The following is a 19,066-nucleotide window of genomic DNA, read 5'->3' on the forward strand; positions in this document are numbered from 1 at the left end:
TGCGTGTAATTTAAAAAAGAATGAGACCAAACACGACGTATTTCTGACTTTATTTGAGCATTTTACGCAGGAAAATAAACGCCGGAAAGACGAAGAAATACGACGGAGGCTTAGCATTTTGGCATAATGCTCAAATAGGGTGCTATCCTATTATTTTTTTATTGCCTAAATAGAATTATTAATACTCCTGGAGTACATATTTAACGCTTTTAGAATTTTATAAGACGATATCTATTTTTCGCGATTAAATTAAAAGTGAAAATTTTCAAGCGCGCGAAAACGCGACGGGTTAGTATGAATATGTACCAGGAAAAACTCCGCGTGACGTCATTCTGCTTACCGCTGCCGCGAGTGAGGTGACCTTGGGGTGAGGCTCTGAGCGCTGATACGACGCAGGGTGCTCGCAGGTAGCTGAGTATCATGCTCGCTGGTAGCGCTTGGCTTCAATAAGGATTATTAATACCTTTTCAAACGAAGAAAACTTTCTGACCTTAGCCAGTTTTAATAAGTGATTATTAAGACATGTTTCCCTTAGCTCTGTGCCTCGTGCATGCAATGGTAACCTCAGATGATGTAAAACTCCTATCCTCTCGTGTAGAAACTAGGTGCCTGTGATGTCACGTGGAGTGGCATCGCATGGGCGTCAGCCTGGCCTTTTTCAAATGAGGATAAAATTGACCATTGCCATTCGTCTAAACCGGTATTTCTAAAACCAAATAATTTGTATATTATGAATACACTCATGGTGGGTAACGAATCACAATCAATGCCTTTCGTTTTCTTTAATGATGGAAACTATACTATTGTTTACATAAAATTAAAATATTCCATTAATCAGCTAAGTTCCTGTTTAATCCTTTAAAGGAAATCACAATTACTCACCAAAATCTTGGGTTTCCTGCTGCATAGGCGACCTAGTCAAACATTCCCACATTCATCGTTTAGTATTCGAGGTATTCGAAATTCGAGGTATTTGAATATTCGAGCAATGATTTGATATTCGAATTCGATATTCGAGTTCGAGAAATCTGCTATTCGACCCATCCCTACAATTAACCCTTTCGCGCCAAATGCCACACCTGTGCGGCGAGGATTTTTTTCCATGAACAACAAATGCCACACCTGTGCGGCATTAATTTTCCTAACCAAAGCAACGAATGCCACGCCTGTGCGGCACATGTCGAAAAAAGTGACCGTGGCGGACACAATAGACCCACGGACGCGGTCGCCCCTCGTGATCCGCCTTAGCGCGAGCCCAGTCCCATCTTCGGCCGCTCAGGTCGATCCTTTCTTATCCTCTCCATGCGGTCAACTACTGTTATTTGCAGTGTGTTTTCTAAATCTATATTTGTTGATTACTTTTCATATCTATTGCTATAAATGAATTCATCTTTTTTTGCTGACCACATGGAAATTTCAAACAAAATTCTAACGTTAATATCAACGGAGTTATAGACCAACTATGTACTAAATATACTAAATTCGTCTAAATTAACGTTAGAACTTCGTTTAAAATTTCTGCACGCTCAGAAAAGAAACACAATATTCATTTTGAATGTAAAAAATCCATGCGAACAATAAATATTTGCATATATTTTGCACTAATATTTTAGCCAGTTGACCGCGGACTCGTCCTAGGAAGGGGCTTTTAATCCTTCGAGGGTCTGGGACAGAGGCGGAGGAAAGGGATCGGCACCCCACTGAGTTGGGTCCAAAAATGGTTGGGGAGGGAACCACTGCCCACAGTCGATGCAAAAAAGCTTCGTGCAGGGGAGTAAAGAAAACTTTCAAGAGACTCGTATTGAGGAAGAATTTCCCTCAACGAAGGTCCGGCGCGAAAGGGTTTAGGAGCAAATCATTTCAATTTCAATAGTGTTTGAGATAGAGAGGGACTAAAAGATTACTTTCTGGTATCCATTACAACCAATACTCCCTCAAGAACGTGTCCAAGATTCTAAGCTGTATCCACTTCCATTGATGACTCCTTGTATACGCAATTCCTGGCTGAATCCACTTTAATTGACCATTCCTTATACTCACAATTCCTATCCCTTCATATATATTTGCAAAGGAAACCACAAGCCCAGGGGCATCTATTCAAGGATTGAATATAAGGATGAAGTGTTCCAACAGCCGTAACATATTCTACTTGTCCTTTTTACATTAACCTGGGTATTACTGTATTGGTTTGCAGGGACTAAAGACCACAGGCTTAAACACAACCTCTTAAATGGCATATGTACACACAGGCTAAAAATTCCAGGAGAGTAAGCTCAAGAATTGCGGGTCAAGATTTATCTTGTCTCATTATACATCTTGACCTGCTCTTCTTGAGCTTATTCTCCTGGAATTTCTATCCTGTGTGTCTTTGTGTGCACCTGTGTAAGAGTGAGTGATTGTCAAGGCTTGCCAGTTGAGAGGTTGTGTTTGGTCCCTGTGGTTTTAGTCCCTGCAAACCAATACAGTAATACCCAGGTCGGTGTAAAACGGACAAGTAGAATATGTAACGGCTGTCGAAGCACTTCATATTACAATTCCTATTCTATGACCCTCCATTTTTTGTATAGTTACATTTAATAATGTCAAACAATTACCAATCATGAATGAAACTTTCAGCATTATGCTTATGAAATATACAGATGAGTAAACAATTAAGAACTTCAAATTGACAAACAGCCACACAGACTTTCCTCACTGGGAGGCCCAAGCATGATTCAGGCTGACAAATATGGACATATTTTTCATGAACTTTGCACTCGCTTTGGCTGAGATAGAAATACTTCCTTCCTTCCCATTAAAGTTTTGCATGAGCACTTTTAGAGGCGTTTAAACAAAATTAGGGGGTGAGAGCTCATAAGTTTTTAAGTTGAAAAATATGGAACTACATACATAAAAATATGCAACTATATACACCCATGTCTCGTATAGCGCAATTTCAATTAGAGCAATTTCGATATAGCGCAAATTCGTTCCTCGGGGAAACATTGCAACGCAGTGTAGCCTAATCAAAAATCTTAAACGCTCTCGTGATAAAACGTGAACTTGCGCGAAGTACACACAAAATTTCTATCATTTTACGCATATTAATATTATTGCTTGCCTCCAATTTTCTTTTTTGTTTATATATTAATCGAAATCCATTGCTGTGCAATGGCCAAAAGTATTACTCGTCATTGGGTCCAGATAGCCGGCCTACCGAAGTAATTTATCTCGTCTCCTTAACAGAATGAGATAATTTAGATCATTAATTAAGCGTGGGGCTAGTGGAAATGAGTTTTTTTAAGCAATACTGGTTGAGACGTAATTTTTGCCGTCGTAGGTTATCGGGCGATTGACTTCCAGGTAGAGGGTCTACGCTAAAGCCTTCAAGGTCATCGGTATTCACGGGGGAGAAATGGAGCGGTGGCCGAGTTGCGCATGAATAGCATCAACATATAAGAGGGTCCGCTATAGAGTCTCAAACACAATAGCTTCCTTTCCTCCCTGCAGTCGTAGGCCCTCTGCGTCTCAAGAATACAGTTCAGCAGTAGAAGGTGATTTCGATAGCGCCATGCAGAGTAAAAACCAAGAGAAAATGGCAAAAAATAGGAATGCCTGTAGATAAAACAAGAATTTATCAAGAAAAACCATAAACCTAGAAGAGAAATTGATATAGGTCAATTGCTTTGAAAATGGAGAACGTCAAAGCGATATTGCGTGGAAGTTTAAACTCACGATGCCTTTTTCTGAATAAAAACGAAGTTAAAACATCAGTGACCTCAACCGCACCAACTTCAACCAAGCGGTCTACACATACGGAAAGTTCATAGTGAATCAGTACAAAAAGACGAGAGTGGTAATCGCTCCGAGACATTTAGTGAAAGCTCCGGTTGGTTCCAGAATTTAAGCGGCAAGCTGGTATTTTCAATGCGGCGATATCAGGTGAATCTGCAAGTGTTGATAGCGCAGTCACCACAACATTTTCTTATGAACTCCAAGCTGTGATTGAAAGTGGCTCCTTTCCCCCTCAACTAGTTTTTAGTGTTGACGAGACGATATTCTTTTGGAAAAGGATGCATTCTCGTTCATTCATTTTCAGGGAAGGAAAACCTGGGTCAGGTTTCAAGGCATTTAAAGACTGTTTCACGTAACTGCTAAAGACTCAGAGGACTTCAAATTAAAATGATTTATCATTCATAAACTCCGCAAGCTATGAAATGGAATTCAAAGTAGCATTTGCCTGTCATTTCAATGAGCGACAAAAGGGCCTGGGTGACACAATATTTGTTTTTCGACTGGTTTGAAAAATCGTCAACTGCCGGCAATGCATTACGAACCCCTGAGACAGCAGATGTTAGCCCACCTGCACGACAGGACGGAATTTCAAAAGCACGTAAGAATTTTTTTAAACGTGAATAAAAGTCTTCAAATGCGTGCATACTATCTTTAAAGATGTTTTAAACAATAAACATTTATATAAATAATGTTTTCTAAGGCTATTTATGGGAATATATATGTTATAGAGGAAATTCAATACCAAAGACCTATGCTACCAGGAACGCATCCCTATCTTCCCAATGTTAAAACGCTCTCGTATAACGCAAATTCGTATAGCGCAAAGACCCCAAGGAACGTATCCCTTGCGCTATACGAGACATGGGTGTATTACATTCAAGTCTCAATTGACATGGCAGTATCCTAACAGGTATGCAACACGTCACGCACATATGTGTGTAGGAGAGCTAATATTCAGGGGGTTCCATTGTCCAAGTTTAATAAAAAAAAGCTAATGCTCACTGTCACTGGGCTGAATGAATTGAAGTTGAGCAAATTCTCATGAACGTAAGCTTGGAGCATTAGCATTTGCTTTGAGCAGAAGGTATGAGCATATGCATTTGCTCCATTTGGTATAAATAAGATTTACATTATACACCTGAGCAATTCAATGTTAACCCTATCCTGCCAGCGCCTACGAGAGGAAAACATTTTCCATGCTATGAGTAGCATTAGAATATTTAAAGCCTATCTGTATGGGGCTCTTTTTTGGGGTGGAGTTACCATGGTGTTCTCGTCTCTCCGATTTGGGGCCCAACTCAATGGGGCGCCCCCGGCCCTTACCCTGGCCACTGGACTAGACCCTCTTACCCTATCTTAGCATGAGTCTACAGTCAACTTATTGTGTTAACAGTGTTGTTTTAAACCAAATATATATTACATTGCAATGAGAGCCACAAAAACTTTAACTCTCTGCTCCAGATCTGATCTGATTGGCTGAATGCAACCAATGTTCAAAGTGAATACTTCAAAGCAATGTACTAAGGGTATGGTTCCATAGGCTTTAAGGGAGGATACAAGATCATGCACTGAGAGATTGCTAGAAAGGAATGCTATAAATGGTGGCTTAAATGGGAGGAATCAACGATAAGTACCAAGGATAGGATCTTTAATAGTTCACAAGGGGAGGATACAATAGGAGTCTATAAGCATTGAGTTCAAGGAGAAGCTAAAGGGGAGGATTAACATGTTGACTGCCACATTGGCCATAGTGACCAGCAATGACAGTTCTCACCACATTACACTGGTTATAGTGAAGGCTGCAGAGTGTATCTTATTGTATTACATATTACTTCATTCTGTATGTTTGAGTTGTTCCAAAAATAAGAACACTTTTCCATTTGATATTGTATTTAAGAGCTATCTTTGCTCAACTTTGATGGTCTAACATGTACTGCTGAGTGATCTTCATTTTCATTGAATGGGAACCTCTGCACAAGACAATAACTCCCAGGGTACCAATCACTTTGGTTTTGTAAATATTTTGTAATAGACATTTTACAATGAAATGAATGAATTTATTACTCCAACTGAAATGTACACTTTTTTTAGCAACAAAAAATAAATGTATAAATAATATTATTACTATTGCTATCAATTTTACATGCAAAAACATACCATTTCTGATGAGTACTCGAGCAACATCAACCTGGCCAGTTCTTGCTGCAAGGAGGAGAGGCGTGTCACCAGAGTCATCCCTGAGGTTGGCAACGCAGCCGGCTTGCAACAACAGTGATGCAGCCTCAGCACCCTGTCGCCCAAGGACAGAGTGGTGTAGAAGATGGTGTGATTGGGTAATACGGGCACCAGCACCCAATAGGGATCTCACCACTCCCACACTTCCCTTCCAAACAGCTTCACAGAGGGGTGTGTAGCCTAGTGACAGAGGAAAGATTTTCATCACACTAAAAATCGGAGAAGAAAACTAAAGAGAGAGATTGGATGAATCTGTTGCGATAGATTATCTTCAGGTAGTTTATCATGTTTTTAACCCTCGAACAAGCGCCCTGGCGTATAAAGTATTTCCAAACCAACCATTTTTATAACCAAGGATTTCAACATTTTACGTACATTCTGATCTAGAATGGCCTCGTGTATTCTTAAAATGTACTTTGACTGACTATGGTGCGAGTTTTCAAAGCTCAAAGTATTGTAGCTAATTTATTTTTAGATCGGCAAAGGGAGCCAACACCTGTGGCATACAAAGTACACCGTGCAACCAGCCGTGTACCTTGTGCTTCACTTTTCTTGAATGGCCTGGTGTATTCTTACAATGTCATTTTGACTCTGTAGCATAAGTTTTTAAGCAAAAGTATTGTAGCAAATTTTTTTTAGATCGGCTAGAGGAACCCAACAACTATAGCGTATAAATTACGCCACACAACCGGCCATGTACCAGCTGTACCACCTGTGTATCTTTATATCTGTATCACCTATAAATGTACAAGCTTGAACTAATTTCTGCAAATAAAGATAATTTTAACAAAAATCAAGAGATATCATATAAATGCATGTATGGTGGATAAAGTAGGCCACGTGCCCAGTCGTGTAAAAATATCAGGCGCAACTGGGAAATGAACATACTCCAATGGCTGTAACAAGGGGACCTCGTCGCAGGTACAAACAAAACACTGTGCTGGTATTCTGGAGAGCGAATATTTGCAGCCTCTCCACCAGAAACACTTCATAAGCACTCGTTCAACTCTGAAGAAACCTTCCCGAGGGTGGGGTTTCACTAAGGCTGCTTCCGTTGATTAATCAGACACACAATCACTAGCTCAACTCTGAAGGAACCTTCGCGAGTGTTCAGGTGGGGCCTTGCTTAAGGAGCTTCAATTGAGTAATCAGGCACCCAATCACTTGCTCAGCTGTGAAGGAACCTTCACGAGGGTTTAGGAGGGGCCTTGCTAAAGCTGCTTTTAACTCCTTGACCGCCATGCCGGTCATAATGACCGGAGTCGAGTGGCTTCCGTCATGCCACGCCGGTCATACTGACCAGCCTCCGAGCGACTGTTACAAAGTGGATTTCTGACGCCGGAGTGACCAGTATCTCTTGCTAACGTATGGGCCATGACCGTTGTGGCGTCAGAATATAAATATGTATTTTAAAGTAAAGTACAAAAACACATTTAATGTTTTATGATCCAGGAATAGTTAACGGAATGAAAAACACTGATGGCATCAGAGGACATATCTACTAAAAACATCATGGTGGTCAACGTGTTAAGCAGCTGCTGCTAAGCAGCCTTAGCGAGACCCCCCCAAAACCCTCGCAAAGGTTCCTTCAGAGTTGAGTGAGTGATTGTGAAGGGTTTCCAGTGGAGAGGTTGGGGTTCGTCACTGCTGCAAATCTTCCCATTCCAGCATACCAACACAGTGTTTTGTTTATACCTGCGACGAGGTCCCCTTGTTACGGCCATTGGAGTTTTCCTTTTCCCAGTTCACCTTGAGGCCATAAAGCTCACCTTTTCTATATCAGGGGCGCCTGCTGGAGGGTTAATAACTCAAAGATAACACTAGGAATTATCCTATGGTATTATCACACTTCATGAAAAAAATTGAGATAGAGGAAAGAATATTAAAAGTTAAATCACAAATTTCTTTGGATCCCACACCAAGCCAATATTTCAACATCTTGCCAGTACCAAGCATTTGTACAATGGAAAGTCTCTTCTGTGAACAAAAATAGTGCCTCATTTGTAAAAAAAAAACATTGATACATGAAGTGACTACACTAAATCCAATCAACTCTTTCACCTAACAAGACATGGAGATTTTTACGTCTTCCACATGAATGGTTTTACACATTAAGGATTCCACATTAACAGCATACTACCATTGGTCATTAAAGGCCTGGAACTCAAAGAGTTCAAATTCCAAGTAAAAGGTACATATTAAAAAAAAAACATTCTACAGTTTATCATGCTTTTAATAACTCTTAAGATAACACAAGGAAAGGATCTCTGCGTGAGGATTTATGGAATGTCATTATTTTTATTTACTATTTCTCTAATTTGAAGTAACCCACCTTTTATAGACAGTAAATTTGCTTCTTTTAGCATCCCATACACAATTTTCTGTAGATATTTTGACGAATTCATTCTAATGTACTATTGACATTGGGTAAGGAAACTATTATTGTTATATTTATTTAGTTGAAAAACATGATAGGAAGGTGAAATTCAGAAGAAAATGTTTATTTTTAGCATATTCAAATTAAAGGGAAAACTAAGTAAAGCATTACGATAAAAATGTTATGAAAATTTGCATGAGTAAGCTATTTTTACAGCAAGCCCATTGTAACACCTAATTTTGAGTGGTTTGTTTTGGTTGTTGGTGTGACGAAATAAAAGCAATAATAAGCAGCAGAGGTGGAGTGAGGTAATTGTTGGGATTGTTGACGGCGCGGGAGGAGATGAAAAGGGGGGAGTCGGATTGTGATAGTTATGGCGGACGGGTGTTCCCTTGCTCCCGAGTTTGTATTATTTAAAGTGAAATAAAATGTTTGAAAGTAACGTGAAAACGAAGTGAAATTAATTGAAACGTTACATATTGGCGCCGCAACGTGTAGGGCACGACTTCTCGAGAGGATCGAGACCACGGAACGCCTGAGGAACGAGTCGCGTCGTAGAGAGCGGGAATTCAAGATGGCGGGAGTGAAAAAATTTTACGAACTGAAAAAGGTGGATTTACAAAGTTTGTTGAGGGATCGGGGATCGACGACCCAAGGGGCGAAATTTGAGTTGCAGGAACGTTTAAAACAGCTTTTGATAAAAGAAGGGGTAGATATAGAGATACATGAGTTTGATATGGAGACGCAGGACCAAGGATACAGTGACCTACGGGTGCTACTAAGACAGATGCTAGAAGACCAGGAGAGGCGAGATAGTCAGTTAAAGGCAGAACTGGAGAGGCAGGATAGCAAACAAGAAGAAAGGGACAAAAAGTTGGAGGAGACAATGAAGAGCATCAACGAAGGGTTAGCGGCGTTTCGGCGAGAATGTAAGGGGAGAAAGGAAAAACAAGCGGAGGACGTGCCCGGGAAGATGGCGGACGAGATAGGACAAGAATCCACCACAAAGGCAGCTGGGCTAGATGAGGAAGCAGTCCAACGCATCGTGCGTGAGAGGGACGCGAGACCCGGCGTCACAATGACATCCGCGGTACAGTTGAAGGTTCCGACGTTCGATGGGAGGCATACATCAGGACCCCGTGAGGAGAGTGCGTGGAGGACGTCGGGAGGCGCGTTCCAGCACAACCAGCAGCACGGATGGGACTCGAGGAAGTCGCAGCAGCAGGAGTGGCAGGCGTCGAGCCAGCAGAGAGAGGGACGACGAGACAATGACTTTCTTGGCGATGGATACTTTCACCAGCCGGGCGAGAGATCAGCTGATCAGCGGCCTGCACTAAACAATGTAGCGGAGGCGCGCCAACCGGAGCGACAGCACCTTGTCAATTCCATGATGGCGGAAGGAAGCAGTCACATAACCGAGCTTGGATCGGCGGGAGAAGGTGACTCTGAGAGGATCGCGAGAATATTTAGGATACGTGAAGGTAACGTAAGAAGGGACGAAGGTCGGGTGGAGAGAAGAAGGAGGAAGGAGAAAAGGAGGAGAGTAAAATTTAAAATGGGGCAATTAGATAGGTGGCGAGAGTGGTTACACCCTGGAGAGACGGTGGAAGGGTGATGTGACAGGAGAAAAGTGAGGGTAAATACATGTGTAATAATTTGATATGGATGATTGCAGGAGTGTTTGTTGATTGTTTATTAAGTGCATGGTTGGTATTTATATGCTTGGAATGAATGATGACAGTGATGAATGAATGAGTAAAGTGAACGGAGAAGGGGAGTGATAAGTAAGAGAAGTGTGACAGATGGAATAATGAAATGCCGGTGTGTGAAGTGGAGTGAACTGTGTTTGTGTGATGGAAAGGGGGAAGTTCAAAACTGAAGGCGTTGGGGCCACGCCCGTAACCCATAATACTTTGTTTTTGAAGGCTTTGAAAAAGAAAATTGCATGTCATTCCATTTTCTTTTCCAATGGGGCAAATGTAACACCTAATTTTGAGTGGTTTGTTTTGGTTGTTGGTGTGACGAAATAAAAGCAATAATAAGCAGCAGAGGTGGAGTGAGGTAATTGTTGGGATTGTTGACGGCGCGGGAGGAGATGAAAAGGGGGGAGTCGGATTGTGATAGTTATGGCGGACGGGTGTTCCCTTGCTCCCGAGTTTGTATTATTTAAAGTGAAATAAAATGTTTGAAAGTAACGTGAAAACGAAGTGAAATTAATTGAAACGTTACACCATGGAAGGCTGACAAATGTTGGCAAGAGCAACTAACTCTGATAAATTGAACTAGATGGAATCATGCTAGAGCTTTCTTTGTAATATAGACAATGCCTTAGAAGAAGACATTCCAAAGCTTTAGAATCTATGATCAGTTATTTAAATTTTTTGGTTCACTTTTCCTGTTGTAGAGCTACACTAATGTAAAAAGCAATACATACATATTTTACATTTTGTTAGATTGTTTTAAATTAAAAATCAACTGTGCATGAAACAAAAAAAGAAATTACTCCCAGTATTATGTCATTGGCAGATGAGTGAAGTTTGATGGAATTGATATCATCAAGAGCTTTATAATCAATGGAGCACTTCAGCTTGCATTAAAAATGCAAGTTTTACTCAGCATTCATCAGAAAATTTGGACTAGGAGAGCCCTGAAACTGCTATTCTAATATTTTTAATCTCATTCTTGCAGCAAAGAAATGAAGAAAAATTAACATACCAGTCCATTCAACTGTTCTCGTTAATTGATACATTAAAGCATACATGTATATGTGTAACGGCACAAGCCTTAGATTGATGCTGAGTAGTTTTACGGTACGTAACATGGAACAGTGGTGGCTGCAGAGTAAAGTCCTCGCCTGCGAATCCTGGGTTTGCAGGTTTGAGTCCCATCTGAGTAGGTTTTCAACACTGAGGAAATGGGTTTAAGTAAGTTCCTGCTAATTTGGTCCCAGGAAAACCAGAACTCAGACTATGCCTTCCAGGATTTCAGGGGGAAAATGGGCCAGAGACACAATCATCAAATAAAAAAATGCTTCCCACAAAATACATAATACAACTAACACTAACCATATGAGGAGCATAAATATCACTTAAAACATAATTCAGGTAATATTCAAACCATGGATTTCTTCAGTATTGATGCGGGCTCCTTCTCGTATAAGTTGGTCCACAGTTTCGCAATGGCCTCTGGCAGCTGCAAGCATCAATGGAGTACGGTCTGAAGCATCAGGTGCATCGACATTAGCTCCACCAGCCAGCAAAGCAGCTACCACATCCCTAAGTCCACGAGATGCAGCCAAGTGAAGAGCTGATGTCCTAGATAATAATAATAATAATAATAATAAATTTATTTCACCATTGGCAAATTATACATCTGCAAGGCTAAAGTCAATATGAGATACCAGCATACATACATGATTGAATATGAGATACCAACATACATACATGATTGAAAATTTTCCAGGTTCTTGGGAATTCTCAAGATAATCATTTCACTATATGTACAAAACATTAGAAACAGAGCTGAGAGGGTTATAAACATACTAACAGAAAGTATGGAAAATTATAGGCATTCAAGTTGCCATCTAGAAAATTTCCTTTATAATGCATCCTCCAGGTATTCATTAATACTGTAATAGCATTTTTCAGCTAGGAGGCTTTTTAGTCTCCTTTTGAATTCGGAAGGTGATTTGCAATTTTTTATTTCATCGGGAACTTTATTGTATAGGATCGAGGCAGAGTGGTAGGGACCTTTTAGGCAGAGAGAGCTGGAATATTGGTTGGAATGGATGTTATTTCTAGAACGGGTGAGGTGATCATGGTAGGTAGAGTTTTGAAGAAAATGGGAAGGGTTAGCTTTGACAAAACAGGCACATGTAAGGATATATAAAGAAGGGAGGGTGAGGATTTTAGATTTAGCAAAGAAGATTTTACCGGGAGTGCAAATAGGGACATGGTACATAGCTTTAATGGCTTGTTTTTGGGCTGAAAAGGCTCTTTTTGCTGCAGGTGAGTTTCCCCAAAACAGAATGCCATAAGAGATATGGGAATGAATTTTCGCGAAGTATACCATTTTTAAAGTATCCATTGATACAATCGGATACAACCTTCTAATCATAAATATACCCACGGAGATTTTTTTGAGTACGACCTGTACGTGAGGTGCCCAATCAAGATTGATGAAGATTTGAAGTCCAAGGAACTTTGTGGTGTCAACATCAGAGGATTGTGAGATTTTGTCTATGTGAGGGATAAGATCCTTTTTGAAGGAGTTTTTATGTAGGAATTGGATGACAAACATTCGTTTGAGCTCTCATTTTTTAGATATCTATATTGTTTTCTTTTATTCACAAACATTTCTTTAAAAGCTTTTAACATAAGTATATTCCTTGATAATAAATATCTGCATACTTTGGAAACCCGAGAAGCTTTCATCCATCTGCATACTTTTCTTTCAATGAACAACCTATCCATAACCAAAATGTATATTAACAATTCCAGCAGTTTTTTTTTAATTTCTTCCAGTTTCCATACGCCACATCAATCTTGGTGGGCTAAACTCATTTATGAACAATTGCTTCAGCATTATTGAGAGAGAGGCCGCATAGTGTAGTGGCTTGTGAAAATACAAGGGGCATATGAAAAGTAAGGTATTAAAAGCCTAGATGTCGCAGCTGGTCACCCTGTTGTATCTATTGGTCCTTTCCTTCTCCTCGTTGTATTAACAATTCTTCATTGGCAACCATTTATAATGGTAGTCCTGATTGCTGCTGCCACCAAGTGCAGACTGCGTTTTGTCACTATGTTTCTGCTTGCGAAGGTGGTAGCTCCGATTGAAATTCATCGCCAATTGGTAGAAGTGTGTTACCCAAAGTGCATAAACTTGAAAAATGTTCGGAGGTGGCACAGAAAATATACTGCTTGCCACCTCTGTGTTCATGACGAGCAATAGAATTCTCCATATCAGCAGGCAAAATGATGGCTAGCATATTCTGGGACAGAGAATCTGTACTACTGGTCGATTCCATGCCCAAGAATTCATAAATCAACCATATGAGGCACTATGAGACCCTAAGCAAACTTTGAAGGGCTCTCCAGAACAAAAAATGCAGCAGGTTGACAAAAGACGTTGGATTGCACCAGGACAAGGTGTAATGCCCACAAGGGATAAGGACGTGGCCCACAAAACAACGTCACTCATCGAGCAATTTGGATGGAAGGTGATTGATCACCCACCTAACACTCAAGATATTGCTCCCTGTGAATATCATCTCTTTCTGGCCCTGAAAAAAGAGATTTGGGAGGGCAATAATTTGCAAATGATGATGACGTTTGTAACGTTTCAATTAATTACTCTTATTTTCACGTCACTTACAAATATTTTATTGATAATACAAACTCGGGAGCAAGGAAACACCCGTCCGCCATAACTATCACAATCCGAGTCCCCCTCCTTTTACTTCCTCCCGCGCCGTCAACAATCACAACAATTACCTCACTCCACCTCTGCTGCTTATTATTGCTTGAATTACGTCACACCAAAACCAAAACAAACCACTCAAAATTAGGTGTTACACGTTAAAGAAGCAGTTCTTTCCTATCCACGGGAAGCTTGTTTGAGGAGGGAGAATAAAAGTTTGTCTCACGGACGCGGAAAGTCATCCCATGCAAGGGTAACTACATAGAATAATAGGAGTTTGTTCAACGTTTCTAACCAAGTAATATGCGTTGGCAAAAAATCTAAGCAACTATTTTTAAAAAATTGGAGACCTTACTTATCACATGCCCCTTGTATGGTTTAACAGAGAGATAAAGGGGTGCTGTGGCCAAAAAAAACATAGAGTTAGCTTTAAGTACTGCACCCTAAGGTTGGCACACTGCAGCCCTCTATTTTGTCGTTTCTCGACCCACATCCATAAGTTACCATGGGTTCCTCTTCCTTGATCCCTTTACCTATCCCCAAGTGTTTGTAGCCCATCTTCAGAGGACCCCAAATTTTCCCTCCATTAGATATGTCACAAAATGAGATAGTGCCTTATAAGATGGCTAATCTATTTGTCTTTATCAGGCAACTGTAAGATACAAAAACAGTTGTGGCATCATTTGGAGTGGAGTCTGATGAAAGTTATAGATTGTGGAAGATGAGTCAAGTGAGATGGCTGAAGTAAGAGAGGATTCTCATCACAAAATTATGAGTTAATATGAGATTTGGGATAGATTTTCAAGAGGATTCTTCATTAAAATCCTCTTTAAAACTAAATGAAGGTGAATTTTAAGTTTTTTTACATTATTTAACAACTTCACTGCATTGCTAGCATTGAAAATCTCTGGAATTGCCAAGAGAAATTCCTTTAGTGGTTTCAGATACACCCATTGAAATCCTCTCAGAATTGACTATTGCAAAACTTTTACACATCATGTTGAAAATCTCTTCATTGCACCAATCCTAGACAAAATATTTTGGCTAGGCACAGCAAAACCCTCTTGAATTCTACTACTTTTCGTCAGGGGTATGAAGAGCTGTGATGGTAGGAGCAACACCTGCAGGGTTATTCCACTAATCATGTGGCCAGGCCATAAGTCGAAATTGACCATAACTACAGCCTCAAGACATGCAAATGGCTTCAAGTGATTCTTCTCTGAGTGAAAGGCAATACGATGGGCGGAGGTTAAAGCTTTTAGGGCGTAATATTATGGCCTGCCTAGGAGGCCCTCATAACACGGGCCATACGAAATAACATTGCTCGCCTAAGGAGTTATAAAAGAAAGTTATGAAGTGTCATCAATTATAGAGCGATTTTTTCAAGAAATATATTAATACTGTGCGGAAACATATGTGGACTCAACAGGCATTTGCATTACGATTCACAAGGGAGCATGACAAAGAGACGTAGGGCCATGGGCGTACCCTGCGAGGGGCAGGAGGGGGCAGCTGCCCCCCCAGAAGCAAAGATCGCAAATGTCTTTAAGGAAAATAATATTTTTTCAAGCAAATTATTTTAAAAACTAATAAAGAGCTGTCGCAGTTTCCTTAAAATGTTGGTTTCATTAACCTTTTCCATGCTTAAATCTTACCTAAAACTTGAACAACCATGGCTTGCTCCCCCCTTATTTTGATCCTGGGTATGCCCTTGTGTAGGGCAACACATTTTTTTGGTAGAAGGCAATATTCGGTAAGTTAATGCGTAAAGGACAAATGCCATCCACAAATCAAGGAAAGAATGATAATTTCATATTGATGTCATAATTTTATAAAGCTATCTAAACTTAAACCTATGATAATAAAATTGATAAATGAAACTTGAAGTTTCAATATTATCTTCAGATTTTGTGCACTGGCTGGATTTCTAAGGCTTTTGGGGCAATTGATTGCACTCATGGGACAATAGTTACAGCATTGGAAGGAGAGGAAGGGGGTTAGAACTACAAGGGGATCTCACATTCTCACTTTATTCATCACATATACAATTCACGAATATTATAATTACTGTACGGTACAAATTTCTTCTGCTTCATCTCGCCTGTGATTTCCACTCTTCACTTTCTTCGAAGCTCTCTGGCATCTCCCACCAGACCAGTGTTTAAATAAAATCCAAATTCATCCTTAAGTCCATTTTGGTTTAGGACCATAGATTTAATTTTTTCCCTGCCTTGGAACAAACTACCTTTTCAAAAAATGTCCATGGTTTAAAAAAAGGGATCCGAACTTATAGTACCAATTATAATTTTCATACTCGCATACCGAAAGGGCAATCAAGACTTTACGCTGAACCATATAATATGGCCCTTCAAGAGCGGAATCGCTACAGGCCATAATTTCGGGTCAGGCCATACGAAACTTATGGCTGACCATAAGTATGGCCCAGTTTAGCAGAATAGTGCTGCTGGTTGCCCTCTTTCACAAAACATTAAATATACGGTCCACTTGGACCATTTTTAGGCATGGTGTGGTACTTGGAGGAGGCGACCAACAGCTTCATTCACTTGCACCAAGAGGGAAGGGTAGGAAGCAAGAGTGGAGCTAAACCTGGCATTGGGATAAGCCATCTCTTACATAATTGTGCCAAGGGTAACCACAGCTTTATGTGCCATTCCAAAGATAAGATTTTGCAGTTGAAATGCCCTACATCAGAAAACCTTAGAAAAATCTTATCTACAGAAAGCATTTGGGCCCAGGCTCACAGGATGTGAAGCCCAAGCCACCATACCAATGCAATCCCTTTTCTTAGGGCGACATTAGTTGTCTTTGTACCACAATATACTCCCTAAATATGCTGCCAAAATTTTACCAATAACTGAACTTGACCATAAAATTCTCTTTGTGCTCCCTCAAACAACTATTAAGATGTGGTGACATATTGGGTGAGAATCCCTCCAAATGACCTCCCAAAAATGCACCTCCCCTAAAATTCACTACCCCAAAAATGTTCCAGGCCAACAGTCTAAATAATTTATACATTGATAGAATAGATTATAAAATATCTCAGCAAAGTTTTCCTACCTATCACCTGCTGTGCGACGATTGACTTTAGCACCACATGACAAAAGTAATGCCACAGCCTCAGGGTGGTCTCGGGCAGCAGCCAAGTGAAGAGGTGTTACATTGTCAGTGTCTCCAACATCTACTCGACATCCTTTAACAAAAAATTGAATGCAGTCACATTTTTAATGAATCGTGTCAGGCAATAATCAGTGAAAGTTGTTTATTGTCATAATGAATCAAAATTGTAAATTCCACAATTTAATGTTGACAATCCCAGGTTTCAGCAGCTCAGAGGCATTTTCTAAGTATTTCAGGGTAGGTCAACATTGTATTAAGAGTGAAGTTTACAATTATGTTTCAATTCGAAGTGGTCCCATTTAGCAATTGGCTATGGTTCCACAAGCCTATGTGATAAGTAAAAGCCACCAAAGTTTCTACATAATTGCAAGGAAATTTTTGAGGAATCACGGCATTCAAAATCACCCATTATTGATTGCTGTTGATGTTTTTGGACAGAGATATATGTATATTATTCTGTTTGGAGCAAGGAGGTCCAGTGCATATTTTGATGGACTATTTGTCACAGGATCTCATGGTCAAATCCCATTCATACTGTTCAGATAGCAAAAAAAAATTAGAAGTACAAGGTGGGCCAGAGCAGGGAACTACACAACCATGGTGAATTTTTGAGTTTCACATGCCTGTGGCTTAGTCAGGGGTAAGCTATACCCTCACAAAATTAAACAACCTTGCAAGGTGAACACCATGGTGTTCAATCAAAGAATGATGAATAGGGACTTGATCCATGTGTTTTCTTCTGGTATCAAGTAAAGGATAATATAGAGTTAACAAAAGGAAATCATGAAGGGAGATAGAATAAAATACAAAGTCATGACAGGTCAAAGGAGATGGATAAGTATAGAGCTTGTAAAGGAAATCTGAAAATTGAATATGAGAAAATAAGTGATCTACATACATGATGAGAGATTCGGCAGCCTGAGGACAAGGCACAGCTGTTTGCAGTGTGAGAGGACTAGCTTGCAAGTGCAAATGCCAGAGATGCAATGCATGATAAGGGGAATATTTAAGCATCATTAAATTAAAAATTGACGACCAATATAGCAAGAAATAACAGAGATAAAAGTTCCCAAGTTCACAAAGAACGGACCATCATATGTTATTGGTAGTTAAACATACATAAAGCCAGCAATTTAAAATGTTAATTCCGAATGTATGATCAGTTGAATTTGTAAGCTGGGTCCAATAATTAGAGAGCGTAATATCAAGTAGCATACACTTTGCATGAATATTTTATAATCAGTATCTTTATAAATGGTATGGTGATAGTATACACTCTCATGAACCTAGGAATCTAGGATGGCTTCCTATGACTATAGTTACAATAAAAACCTTACAACCGAAGTTTTACCTGCAGATAATAGCATCTTTAGAGCTCCAATATGTCCCTGTTCTGCAGCATAATGCACTGCACTCCTGCCATACACATCAAGACCATCAGCTTCACATTTGGGCTGACCATGTCTATGTACACTCACAGCCGATGGATGGAGGACGGGCCCCGTTCTATCTAGAATGTCTGCATACCATCGATAAAGCGATGCCCACTTCTCTTCTTCTCTGTCCGTCGGCTTCCCTTCACCAGCACATTCACCCCCAGTGACCTCCGAATCCCATTCTAAACCATCCATTCCGTCTGGAGTCCTACCATCCTCAGGAGTTCCTACAGTTCTACGACAGTTACAATTCTCATCTTCTACGCTCTGTTGCTCGCTATTACCAACATCTTCAACGGTTGGTTTTGTGGCTCCAGGGCTAACAACAGAGTCATGCACAAACACGAAATAACCCATGTTTTGACGAACATTTTGGGAAGGGGACTCGACTAATTGTTCAGTCATTGACTCATCACTACTTCGCGTGTCTTTTTCCCTCTTCACTTTCTTCTTCTTACACCTATGTTTTCGACTACCTAAACCGTGACCACCACCACTGCTGCTCCAATTCTGTTCCCACTCAGAATCTTCCTTCATACACTGAGTTTGCCGTGATCGACTAGCATCTAGTAAAGCTCCGAGAATCGTGGAATTGTCCAACTGAGCAGCAGTTCCCAAGGGAGTGCGTCCCGAAGAGCAGATATGATTGACATTTGCACCTGAATAACAAAAGGCACACCACTTG

General features: G+C 40.3%; 1 protein-coding gene across 1 annotated transcript in view; it reads right to left on the reverse strand.

Moving 5' to 3' along the window:
- Positions 1–19,066, reverse strand: part of LOC124168275 (ankyrin repeat and KH domain-containing protein mask-like) — a 30,130-nt gene that overhangs the window by 10,726 nt on the left and 338 nt on the right. The window contains exons 3-6 of the mRNA XM_046546420.1: positions 18,297–19,040; positions 16,886–17,018; positions 11,504–11,700; positions 5,932–6,189 (exon numbers count right to left, since the gene is read on the reverse strand). Coding sequence (XP_046402376.1) covers positions 5,932–6,189; positions 11,504–11,700; positions 16,886–17,018; positions 18,297–19,040 — 1,332 coding nt within the window. The remainder of the gene's footprint in view (positions 1–5,931; positions 6,190–11,503; positions 11,701–16,885; positions 17,019–18,296; positions 19,041–19,066) is intronic.

This window comes from Ischnura elegans, chromosome 11, assembly GCF_921293095.1.
Source record: "Ischnura elegans chromosome 11, ioIscEleg1.1, whole genome shotgun sequence".
In the NCBI taxonomy this organism is placed as follows: Eukaryota; Metazoa; Arthropoda; class Insecta; order Odonata; family Coenagrionidae; genus Ischnura; species Ischnura elegans.